This window comes from Palaemon carinicauda, chromosome 13, assembly GCF_036898095.1.
Source record: "Palaemon carinicauda isolate YSFRI2023 chromosome 13, ASM3689809v2, whole genome shotgun sequence".
In the NCBI taxonomy this organism is placed as follows: domain Eukaryota; kingdom Metazoa; phylum Arthropoda; class Malacostraca; order Decapoda; family Palaemonidae; genus Palaemon; species Palaemon carinicauda.
The window spans coordinates 7446240-7458686 of record NC_090737.1 but is presented as its reverse complement, the minus strand read 5'-3'; the positions used below and the strand labels follow the sequence as shown (position 1 = coordinate 7458686).

Here is a 12447-nt window from a genome sequence, read left to right as displayed (position 1 = left end):
GTAGGGTTTTATATTTACCTTCCGACTGCTCTGTGATATACTGTATTATAAGGTTTTTGCATCTGTTTTTTAAGAAATATATTTCTTATTTGAACCAAATGCTAGTAGTTACATGTTTTCAATTAAAATATTATAATTAAACTCTTTATTTGTTTTATTACATTAATCAATGGCATGAAAAGCCTATTTGATGCCCTTGACATTAGCTTTTAGGTTAGCCGTCCTAGTACTAGAATCAATAGCAGAAGAGTTCCTTTCAATATATTATTTGTTTCTACACAAATACGAACCTTTGTCCTTTGGTAAGAGTATGATTTCAGCAAAGTCGAAAACTCGTCTTTTAGAATTATTAACGAGGTGTCGGTAGTTACGGGGAGCTGGGAAGCCCCACCCCACTGCTGGCTCACTGAGTAACCACTTTGTGATGCAGCAAAATTCCCAACCTTGGCTGAAGTAAATTTATTTGCATTTTGCTTTCAGAGAGTCTGTGAAGTGTATTAGTAAGGGAGAAAACAGAAATAGGCATCGGACTTGCACGGGAATTACCGACCGTAGCTATGGGACACTCATGGTCAGGTCGTCGGTTGTTCTCTATTCCTTGTTTCCATCATAACCTTCTACTTATGAGGAGTATAGCAAGTGGCCTTTCTCCGAGAGGTAGGAGAAGGAATAAGTCAGCTAAGAATGACTCCTCTACATTGGGCTCTTCCTTGAAGTTTTAAGAAGTTGGCCAAACTTTTTCCTCCTACCCTTGGTACCCTGCCTCCAGATCCTTTCCCATTGCCTGCCTCTGGTGTTGGTACTGCTAAGAGGGATGGTCTTAATCAAACTTCAGGACAAGCTCGTGAAGGAGAAGTTTGACTTGTTTTCCCTAGCAAAATTGATTATGGTAGCCTCCCTCCACCAGTGAGCGTGGTGGACAGGCTGTGACTCGCACTTGGCAAGTCATTGTATCTCCAGCAATTGTCTTATTTGGATATGTGATTTCTTTATATGGACTTTGGAGTTTTTACGGTTTTGCTTCTCTCCTCTCCTGTGTGAGCGTTAGGCAAGATAGTGTGATGCTCTATTTTTATAATTGAGGACTTGAGAAACAGTTTTTACAGTAAAAGACCATCACTCAGCCTTGAGCCAAATATTTAGATGAAGTGGAGTAGACCTTTCCTCTTTGTGGGAACTGCCAATACTAACGATGATTTTTGAGCAGTTTTACCTTCCTTCGAGAATCAAACCTCCTACTTGGAATATAAGGAAAGTTCACAGGTCTTTAAAAATGGCTCTCTCTTAACCGTTAAAACACTCAGATGGCAAGGATCTGCTTTTGCTCGCTTTGGCTTCTGCTTAACATGTAGCGGAATTACACAGCTTGTCTTATTTGGTTACCCATTCTGAACTTTGGCGGCAGGCATCTCTCTCCTTGGTAACAAAGTGTGTCGCAAAAATGCAGAACCCTGCTATTCATGATGAGTTTTTGACACCTTAATAATTTCATCCCTGAGGGAAGGGAAATGACCAACAATCTCAGTGATTTGCTTTCATGCTCTGTAAGAACACTAAGGCCCTACCTTAAGAAGAATCTGCCTTCTAGACTAAGGTTACAGAACTTGTTTACTAGCTCAGGAAGGCAGAAGAAAGTGATCTCTAAAAAACACCATCTTTATCTGGCTTGGTGAGGTTGGTAACAGAGTGCTTTCATCAGATCTGCACAGGTCCGAGGTAAGGGGAGTGGGAACAACTCTAGCTTTTCCGAAGAATTTGTCAGTGGGTCAAGTATTAAAAGGAGGTGTGTGGAGATGTCAGACCACCTTCACGGCCCTCTGCTTACAGGAATGGACCCAAAAGACACTGGATAGTGTAGCAAACATAGTTCCTTCACAGAACAAGAAGTAAAGTATCCAAGATAGTGGCTGTGCTGTAAGTCTAGGATAAAAGTGAGGATGTCTTCCCCTTCCTCCTCTTCCTTCCCCTTCCTCCTCTTCCTTCCCCTTCCTCCTCTTCCTTCCCCATCCTCCTCTTCCTTCCCCTTCCTCCTCTTCCTTCCCCTTCCTCCTCTTCCTTCCCCTTCCTCCTCTTCCTTCCCCATCCTCCTCTTCCTTCCCCTTCCTCCTCTTCCTTCCCCATCCTCCTCTTCCTTCCCCTTCCTCCTCTTCCTTCCCCTTCCTCCTCTTCCTTCCCCTTCCTCCTCTTCCTTCCCCATCCTCCTCTTCCTTCCCCTTCCTCCTCTTCCTTCCCCATCCTCCTCTTCCTTCCCCTTCCTCCTCTTCCTTCCCCATCCTCCTCTTCCTTCCCCTTCCTCCTCTTCCTTCCCCTTCCTCCTCTTCCTTCCCCTTCCTCCTCTTCCTTCCCCTTCCTCTTCCTTCCCCCGCCTTAGGATGCAGCAGTTGCTGTGTTATATTGATAGGATAGATGTTATTTTAAGTAAGCTATACTAGCAGTACCAGCCAGACTCGTTTGAGTCCCTCATCAGGCTGGGAGGAGCGTAGAGAGAAAAGGTCCCCTTTGTTTTGGTGTTGGCTACCCCCCAAAATTGGGGGAAGTGCCTTGGTATATAGACAGAGAAGAGACTTGCTAAGCTACAACCTAGTTGGAAAAGCAGAATGCTATAAGCCCAGGGGCTCCAACAGGGAAAATAGCCAGTATGGAAAGGAAACAAGGAAAAATAAAGCATTCTAAGACCAGTAACAACATTAGAAAAAATATCTCCTATATAAACTATAAAAACTTTAACAAAGCCAAAGGAAGAGAAATAAGATAGCATAATGTACCCTTAAGCAAGAGAGTATTGTGAGTAAAATAGTATTCATTCCCCCATCCTTCTTATAAGGGGAAGGATAGATACTAATTTAATACAAACCTAACTATTCACTATTATCTCACATTACAGAGACAGTATCCTACAAGGATACAAGTTCTTTCATGACCACCTGTCATTAAACAAAACTTAGCTTATTGTTTAAAAGTGATACCATAGAAAGTGGATTGGAGTCATCAATCTGCTTCCACAGTTGAGTGCTTAGACATCCTGGGATTTTAGCCAGCTAGTTAGGTGAAAGGAACTTCCTCCTCTCACCTAAGGATAAGTCTCCTATTGAGGACGGAGGTTTGCATTCGTGTAGGAACAAATCACAAATTGTAAAAGTGATTTGTATTTTTCTTAACTATACAAACCTGAATCCGGTAAGTTATAATTCCTGCCTCATCCACTTCACAAACCCTAGGTGAAGGTCAGTATGGTTACTCGGTGAACCAGTAGCGGGACAGGGCTTCCTTGCCGCCTGCCAGTAAGTACCGGCACCTTATTATAATTTTAACAGCCCGAGTTTTCCAGCTTTGCTGAAATCATACTCCTTTAAAATAATAGGTTTTTATAGTTAGGAAAAATACAAATTACTTTTGAAATTTGTAATGTTTTGTTCTCACTGTAGTAAGGGTATGCTTAATCTTGATCATGCATAGGTTCATGCCTCTTGAAAAACCCATAGGCTTGGTAGGTTTAGTGTTGATGAATATATAAGGATCATGATTTCAGATTCATTTTCTTAGTTATAACAGTGACGGATGAGAAAATATGTACAGTAAAGTATTGTTTTAATAAAGAACGTTTTTCAGTTGAAGTAGTTTTTATGGTTTTGTATAATGACTCATTACAGGTTGTGGTCTAAATTTTCATAAACGTTGTGCCTATAAGATACCGAACAACTGTAGTTATGCCAGACGCCGGCGCACTTCCATACAGGCCATGCCTCGTTCCCCCTCTGATTCCCTCAACTCACTCATTAACCAGTCTTCTCTTGAGGGGGATGGTCCGGTGGTAAGGGACATGGCATCTCTAGCTGTCGTACGTATCTGTCTCCGTTTGTTGTTCCTGTAACTAATATTAGGTGCATGTGGGAGGTGCAGGTAGAAGACGGCTAACTTTGAAATACATACAAGGAGGTGGGTAAGGTATTAGATTTGAATTTATATTATGATCTTGTGCATAACCTAGTTTGATTTTATGTATAGATTTTCAGTTCCTTAGCAATTATTAGACTAACCAGTTTACTCATTTTCTTAGTAAATTTTTTGTAGGGATGACTCAAAGCTTTGTTATGCAGTTAATTTATGATCCCATTAAGCCAGCTTACAGCATCTCAAGAATATTGGATATGTATGAAGGAATTTAGATTTTAAAAATGAGCGTTGTATTTTCTAAAGTTGATTATATAACAGTAGCATAGTAAGTAGCTAAAAATATTTAGTTTTTATAGAGCTGCATTTGAATATACCCAGACGTTAGTTTGGAATTACTGAGGGAAGATGGCTTAATTTTGTTCTTGTAAAGCGTTGTTAAGCAAATGCTGCGTACAAGATTTAGGATTGGCCACTACTATCTCGATAAAGATAACTCTTTGTAGGTTAATTTCAAAGTATAGCAAGTCAGCTTATCTGTAGTCATAATTGTAAGTTTCAATATTAATTTTCTCATTTATGTGGCAATTTTTAAGTACCTTGCACTATCTAAGGGTTTTTTTTTTTTTTTTTACATATAGGGTCAGGGAAGATTTAGTGGTTCAGTTATTGCAATCATGGTATCGGGTCAGCTTACTTAGCTATTTTTGATCAGCAGAACCTTAGTTTTATTATGAGTGGTGTCTGTAAAGCATAGTGATAGCAAATTGATAGAAGGATAGTTATTGTAGTAAGTGCTGCCACTTAATTCATTTAAAGAAGATTCCACTTATCTGACAGGTTAATATTGGAGATAATGTAAGGAGTAGCATGTATGAAATAGAAGAGATAGTGTAGACTATGGGCATATACAATTATCCCATTAGTTGAAACAGCAAAGACTTGGAATGATGTGTACACAGTACTCATAGAACTCTGTATAGTTGAATTATATACATTAATAAAGAACACGGAGAGTTCGAAATGGAGAATCGTAAGATTCAAGAGTCGGGGTACAGTTTGAAGATCACATTAAGAGTGAAAGGGCAGCAGATAAAGTGGTATGTTGCAATTGAAAGCTAGGCTGATGCTTCAAATTTTAGGTGGAGATGGTTTAACATGATAGGGATGAGAAGTCATATCACAAGAGCAACCAGTAAGAAAGAAGCAGGATAAATACCTGTAGAAAGTTGTCAAAAATCATGGACTTGGGAATCAAAAGACTAGACCTAATAGGTGTTCTAGCATGAGGAGTAATGGACAGAGGAGAGTGGGGATAATTCAGTTGATGTGAAACCCCATAGAATAAAAAGCTTGTGTAAAAGATATTTATGGTAATGAGGCTGTAAGAGGCATATGTTTAGTAATTATAATGTAAGAAAAGGACAATGCATTTCCTGCTTTAGCTTTTAGGCTAAATTTGTTGCTGAATTGCTTTTAGACATTTTATTGTATTGTTTTGTTAGGTTAATAGATGACGGTAACCATGGAAATTGCATAATTAATTTAACCGTTATTTTTTTTTCTTTGGTCTCGAGCTTCAAACAGTTTTCTAGTGTTTGGTAAAGTTGGAATCGCTTAATTACTCTGTGCTATGAGAGGGACTTTTATTATCCTTTACATTATCTTCATCATTGTTCAGTGTTAGAAAAAAATACAGTAATAATTTGTAACTAAATTATGTACTAGGCTACATGGGGTAGATAGTATTACTTAGCCTACAAATTAAATTTTTATGCCTAATGTTTGTTTTTGGAAAATAGATTTCTACCTGCAAGACCAAAAAAGGTGAAGCATTGCAAATGTATTTGCATATGAAAAAAAAAATTAAGACCATAATAGGTTCGCGTGGTGAATGACAGGTGGAAAAAAAGTGTAGGTTTAAACACTGATTTTGTTAGCAAAAAAATTGCTCTGTTTTTGTACAGAACATTTTGCTTTGTGTAACAGAACAGAAATTCATTTGGCGAATGCCATTTTTAAATGCATTAAAATTCGGTATCAAAGTTGGTGGAAGACAGAATTTTGTGGTGCACATGCATTCTTAAACAATATGTTTTCATTTTTCAGAATAGTTAAACTTCACCTGTGATGATTTTTTATTCTCAGCTTTATTTGTTGTAGAATTTATAATAAACATTGCCTCATACTGGAGAAGTATTAGTTTAGGGAGATTATCAGAAACATATTGCATTTATACACGGCAGAAGTTTTAAGACACTGTAAACTATAATGTTGGAAAGTGTCGCAGAAAATGTGCAAGTTTATATACTGAATACTGTCAGTTTATGATTCCTTTTAATTCAAAATTGATACATGACTTTGAGAAAAGAATTTGATCTGTGAAAGGCCCACATAATGTTGAGAAAGGTTTATTTTATCAAAACATCACTTGGAATAGATTTGAGGTAGGTTTGTGACCCCTCCTGGTTAATTGATTTTCTTGTGAAAGGTTTATACATTTGGGATTTTTGTGTGTTATAATATTGTAGCCTGTTATTTGTTGCTTTTTATGTGTCATTTTGCTTTTGATAATCTTGAAAAAAGCATTGCTGGTGTGAAAATAGAAATTTAAACTTGTATCTTTTCAGTGTCATATTTAGTTTAGGTTGCTCAGCGGATCAAGTTTATTATAAACATGAATTTTATGGGTGGCCTTTCCTCGTCAGTTTGTTGTCATCCTACCATAACTTCAGAGTCAAGTGACAGGATATCTGCTAATATTCGAGTATTTGTCTTATCTACTTGGTGTCTTATAACCTTTTTTTTTATAGAAAATAGACTACAGTACATTAACGAAGGTCACATGCAAGGGCTCTTAGCAGTAGCCCTACCTTTTTATATTGCTACATGATTTATGTATGCTCTTTCTTCCCCTTTACTTACAAAGATGATTGTTAAAATTTCCAGTATACTTGTAAACTTGCAAATTGAATGTCTAGTATGTTTTAGTCATTTGATAGTGTTTTCCTTATGTATATTCATGTCACAGTTTATCTTCCTGTGAAACATTGCATTTAAAGAAAATAAAGACAAGTGTCTTGTTTCTATATAGGTAATAATTTGAAGCATCCCTGAGGAAATTCAATTGTAGTTTATTAGATTAGTTGAACATTTTTCCTTCATTAGTGTTTTCCCTAAGTATTAGACTTAACATTTGATGTCAGTTGTCTTTTATGTTGAATATTATTGACAGTTGTTACTTAGTTAATCTTAATAATGGTTTTCTCATCTACATAGGCCTTGATTTTTGGAATAGTACTGTGAGTTATCATAATTTGGTTACTTGTGTAGCCATTGTACATGCTCAATTTTACTTTGCACATATGCAGCATATAGTGGTACTTTGTACTTGGTATTTTAGCATTTTTCAAGTAACTATAGTCAATTCTTTTTAGCGAGGCAGATTTGCACTGACTTTCAGGAGTGCCCTTTTAGCTCGGAAACGTTTCCTGCTCGCTGATTGGTTGGACAAGATAATTCTAACCAATCAGGTAGCAGGAAACTTTTTCCAAGCTAAAAGGGCACCGCTGCGAGTCAGTGCAAATGCACCTCATTGAAAAAAATTGAGTATAGCTGGTGTTTGAAATAAATTGCACATTATTGCATTTGATACTGTTCTAGTGAAGCTAACTGTAAAGTATTATATATACATATACTTTATATGCATTTTTTGCTCATGTTAATTCAACAAGTAATCACTGAATGTTTTTACCAAACCACCATGAAGTCACTTGTAATGATATAAATGAAAGTATATTTTCGTATGCACTTGAAAGATAAGAAAAATTAAAATTTAGCAAGAAAACTTAAGAGTTGTTAGTTGATTGTTCAATGTACAAAACATGAGCAACATTTTACCACGTCATGAAGCATAGATTGATGGCTTGTTCTATTTGTTTATAGTCACAAAATATCTCTGTACAGTAATGCTCTCTTTTGTTATGGCATCCATCACTTGCACACCCACTCCGGGTTAGTACGGTGGTATCGCCCTGGCCTTCCATTCGCATGGATTGTAGATCGAGTCCCACCTCGTTCCGTGAGTTTAATCGTAGGTTTGGACTAAAATTAAGGTAGTTGTTTTGAAAATGGGAAATAGAGAATAAGATACTTTTTTTTTTAGTTCACAAATGTGAGATATACAGTATAGTAAGCTGCATTTTTTCACCGAACCCATCATGCATACAAAGCCCACGTTTGTGGTCCTTGAAGGCCCTAGATACTGCAGTCCTCTGTTTAACAGACCAAAGAAGAACAGTTTTAGTTCTAAATTAACATTGTTTTTTAAATATTTAACTTAGCCGGTGAATATATAGCTGCAACTCTGTTGCTCGACAGACAAAAAACTGTACAAAAAAACTCGCCAGCGATCGCTATGCAGGTTGCGGGTGTGCCCATCAGCGCCAGCTGTCGGCCAGGTACCAAGCTCCATGTAAACAAAGACTCAATTTTCTCTCTGTCGACGTGTCGACAAGACGTACTTTACTCGCTGTTGAAACCTGGAGTTTTTCCCATCATCTTTGGTGAAGTACTATATTCTGGTTTGAGCTTTCGCAGTGCAGGTGTTTTTTCTTCATCTTAAATCTTGAACTCGTTTTGGATAGATTTAATTTTGGGTGACAAAGAGAGCATGGACTTTTTTTGACTCATAAATGGCCGACCCTTCCCTTAGACGGAAGTGTGTTTAGGCTTTTAGTAATTATCTTATCACGTTATAAATTAATTATAGATTTTCCTCTATATATTTTATATCTCTCCGCCTTTATTAGGCCTCTTCGATTAACTTTCCATTTATAATAAACATAAAAAATAAATTTTAATGTTTTGTTTATATGCGACCTTTCCTGAGAGTAGGCGGTCCTATCTTGGAAACCGAAGTTAAACAACGTTGAGCCCTTTGCAATCGTAAATAGCTTTTAAAGAGCTAATGATTTAAAACCTTTTAAATGAATATTTTTAATAAATATTTTATGAAAGAATTTCTTTGAATAGTCTTCGTACTATTTTCAAAGATGAACTAACGTTTAGTTTATTTATACTACGCAGTTTGCGCTCTATCGTTACGATAGAGAGAGAGTATCACGGTTTCACTTTGCAGAAAGAGTAAATCGATTCTGACGTTTTGTTCATTCTTCTTTCAAAGCTTAAATGTTTTAAATTCTATTTTAAAGGAACTTTTTAATTGAAAAACCTTTCAGTTTTTTCCTTTGGTCAAATAACATGTTTTTTTTTTGACGAAATGTAATTGGGCTCTTCTCTTAGGTGCGAAATCAAGAGAGAAAGAGAGAGAGAGATAGAGACGGAGGGAGAGAGAGGAGAGAAAACGTTCCGTTCAAGCGGGTAACGTTGTTCTCGAGTTGCTCTCGTCCCTAGTCTCTGTACGGGGAGAAAGGATAAAACGTTTTTAGTTTTTATTCTCGTCCCCAGGCTATGTGCGGTTAGAGATTGAAAACGTAGTTTTGAAGGAACTAGTGTTTAGTCTCTTCCCCAGCCACTGAATTTTTTATCTTAAAATATGTTTTCTGTTTTTTGCTGGTATTAATGAGCTTGCATTATACGACTGATTTCGCAATTACTACCTTTTTATGAGGGTAGAATTGCGTGCTTCAGGTAGAAATCAGTAAAAGTTTCGATTTCAGTGAAATAAGTGCAAAACAGAAAATCGAAGTGATAAAGTGATATTGCGCTAAGTGTTACAGTGTTGCGTCCGAGGGTTCGTCTGTTCGTGCCTGTCGTTCACCTAGTCCGGGACCTCTTGCAAGCTCCCAAACCAGGGGAGAAGTAATGTCGAACGACTTATGGGTTCGAGAGGCCTTGATCAACGAACAGACGTTTCCCTCTATGGTATCGGGTGTATCTTACTAAGATCTCCCCTACCATAAGGCGAGAGAGACGTTTTTTCTCCTCGTCATCCGAAGGCTTTTCGCATAAGAAACCTGTAATGAGGTTTCGAAGCCCTTAAGCGAAAGTCAGTCCTTTCAGGACAGGTCCAGCGTCCTGATTGCAGCCATTAGGACAGCTCTGACCCTATGCAGTCTCGGAAAACTGCTCGCCGCCTAACAAAAGCGTAACACAGACTCCGAGAGTCTTTTTTGTTGGCAAAGTGTTGCGGTCACAGACGTTACCCTCGTCTCTTACCACAACCATTTCCGTTGATCCTTAATGGGTTGTACGGCAAGACATGCAGAATATGCTTGCCTCCCTTATGGAAGACTATTCTACCGATTAGTCCGTTTAGTCTAGCCGTCTATCTCATCGATATCCTGGCTTTCAGCCAACCTAACGTTCCTTTGTGCTTCCTGTTGACGTTGGCGTAGCTAAGTCACGTCAGTCAGGTTGTTTAGAACCACACTCGATGCGGTCTCGTGTGGATTTTCAGCCACATTTGGATGTTAGGCCACTTGCTGATGCTCCTGTTGACGTTCAGGACGTTCGCTAACAATCGGAGTTGACTTGTTTTGACGCTGTGCGTCAACCTCCGCATTCTAGAGTTGTTTTGACTGCTCAGTCTAGGCAGTCAAAGCAGTCTCGAGTGGACGCTGTGCGTCCTCACGCACCTGTTGTTGTTGACAGTTCAGTTGTTGACAGTTCACAGACTGTCAAGCAGTTACATGACGTTGCGTCCTGGTCCGCTATCAATGCACCAGTGCGTGTGGACTCTGCTTGTAAAGCATTGCCACCACGGTAGGTCTCTCCCTTGCTTGAGACTCGGCTTTTATCGGACAAGGTTCCTGTAGATGAGGAAGTTGCTGTTCCCCCTCCTACTGATATTCCCTTGAGGACTCTGTCAGACGGAGAGGAGCCTAAAGCTGCTTAGCCCTCTATGGACTTTATTTAAATCATGATTTTTTTTTTTAAGGATCTTTGTCCGGATCTTTTTGTAACTGCTGCTCCTCGTTCGCCTAGACGTCAGAGCTTACACTAGGCCTAGCTACTTCGAAGCCGTTGTTTATAAGCTAGTGCTCTCTCGCTCTCCTAGAGAGCTTTACGTTTGCTAGGCGACTGGTTTATCACCAGGAGGAGTTTGGGGGATACAGCCTTTGCTTTCCCTTCTTTTAAACTGGCTTATAGAGCGAGAGTCTGATATGACACGAGAGAAGTTCTCGGCTTGGGAGTTCATGCCTCTGCCCAGATAGACTTCTCAAATCTCGTAGACTCTCCCTGGCGCCTGGCCAGGAGACGCTCCAAGTTTTTTACAGGTCAACTTCACAGCTGTTTTCGAGCCTTTGAAGTTTTGCTGTACAATTATGTCATGCATAAACAAGGCTTTCAGGGATGGAAAGCGGTACCGCCTCAGTCGCTAACCCCGTCTGTTGCCGCACCTGCTCCTGTAGACCCTAAATGGGCTTTGCTGCAAGACATGCAGTCCAAGCTTGCGTCCTTGATAGAGGACTTTAATGCGGAGAAGGTTGCTGCCGAACCTTCTGGCCAACAACCTTCCAACCGGTCGGTTGTGCGTCCTGTTGACGCTGAGGTAACCTTCTCGCGTCTACCAGTTGAGGTGGTTCCTCCACCGATGCGACCCAGTGTGGGTTGCCAGCTGCACGTTGACGTTAAGCGACGCTCGGAGGTGGTTGTTGACGTTCAGGACGTTCAACAACCAGCAGAGGTGACTTGTTGTGACGCGGTGCGTCAACCTCAGCAACCTGGTATGGTGTTGACTGCACAACCCAGACGGTCTAGACAGTCTCGGGTGGACGCTGTGCTTCCTCGCGCACCCATGGTTGTTGACAGTTCACAGACTGTGCAGCAGTTCCATGACGTTGCGTCCGGCTCCGTCACGCATGCACCAGTGCGACCGGACTCAGCGAGCCAGACGTTGCCCACTCCGTTGCCGTTTCCTCATCAGTTTTCGGATGAGGAACTATCTGATGAGGACGTTGCTGAACAACAAGACGATCAGCCCCCAGAATAGATCAAGCCCTGCTATCCATCCAGAAGGTGCTGAAGAAGGAACGCTGCTCAGTCAGGCTGTGGATGAGTCTGGTGGGGACGCTGTCATCCCTGGAACAGTTTGTATCACTAGGAAGACTACACCTCCGTCCTCTTCAATACCATCTGGCTTTTCACTGGAAAAAGGACAAGACGCTAGAAGCGGTCTCGATCCCGATTTCCGGAAAGATAAAGTCTTGTCTGACTTGGTGGAAGGACAATATCAACCTAAGAGAGGGTCTTCCCCTGGCTGTTCAGACTCCCCACCACGTTCTCTTCTCGGACGCATCGGACTTGGGCTGAGGCGCGACACTGGACGGTCGGGAATGCTCAGGTCTGTGGAACTCGAGTCAGAGGAGCATGCATATCAACTGCAAGGAGCTGTTGGCAGTTCATCTGGCCTTGAAAAGCTTCGAGTATCTCCTTCGAGGCAAAGAGGTGGAAGTAAACTCGGACTACACCACGGCCTTGGCGTACATCTCCAAACAAGGAGGTACCCACTCACTGACGTTGTACGAGATCGCAAAGGACTTGCTCATCTGGTCAAAAGGTCAAGACATCTCCCTAGTAACGAGGTTCATC

The 12447-nt window shown here is 40.2% G+C and overlaps 1 protein-coding gene across 1 annotated transcript in view; it reads left to right on the top strand.

The window, feature by feature from the left end:
- Nucleotides 1–12447, top strand: part of PKD (serine/threonine-protein kinase D3) — a 92653-nt gene that overhangs the window by 23615 nt on the left and 56591 nt on the right. Inside the window, 1 exon segment of the mRNA XM_068385374.1 lies at nucleotides 3651–3838. Within this exon segment, the coding sequence (XP_068241475.1) occupies nucleotides 3651–3838 (188 nt within the window).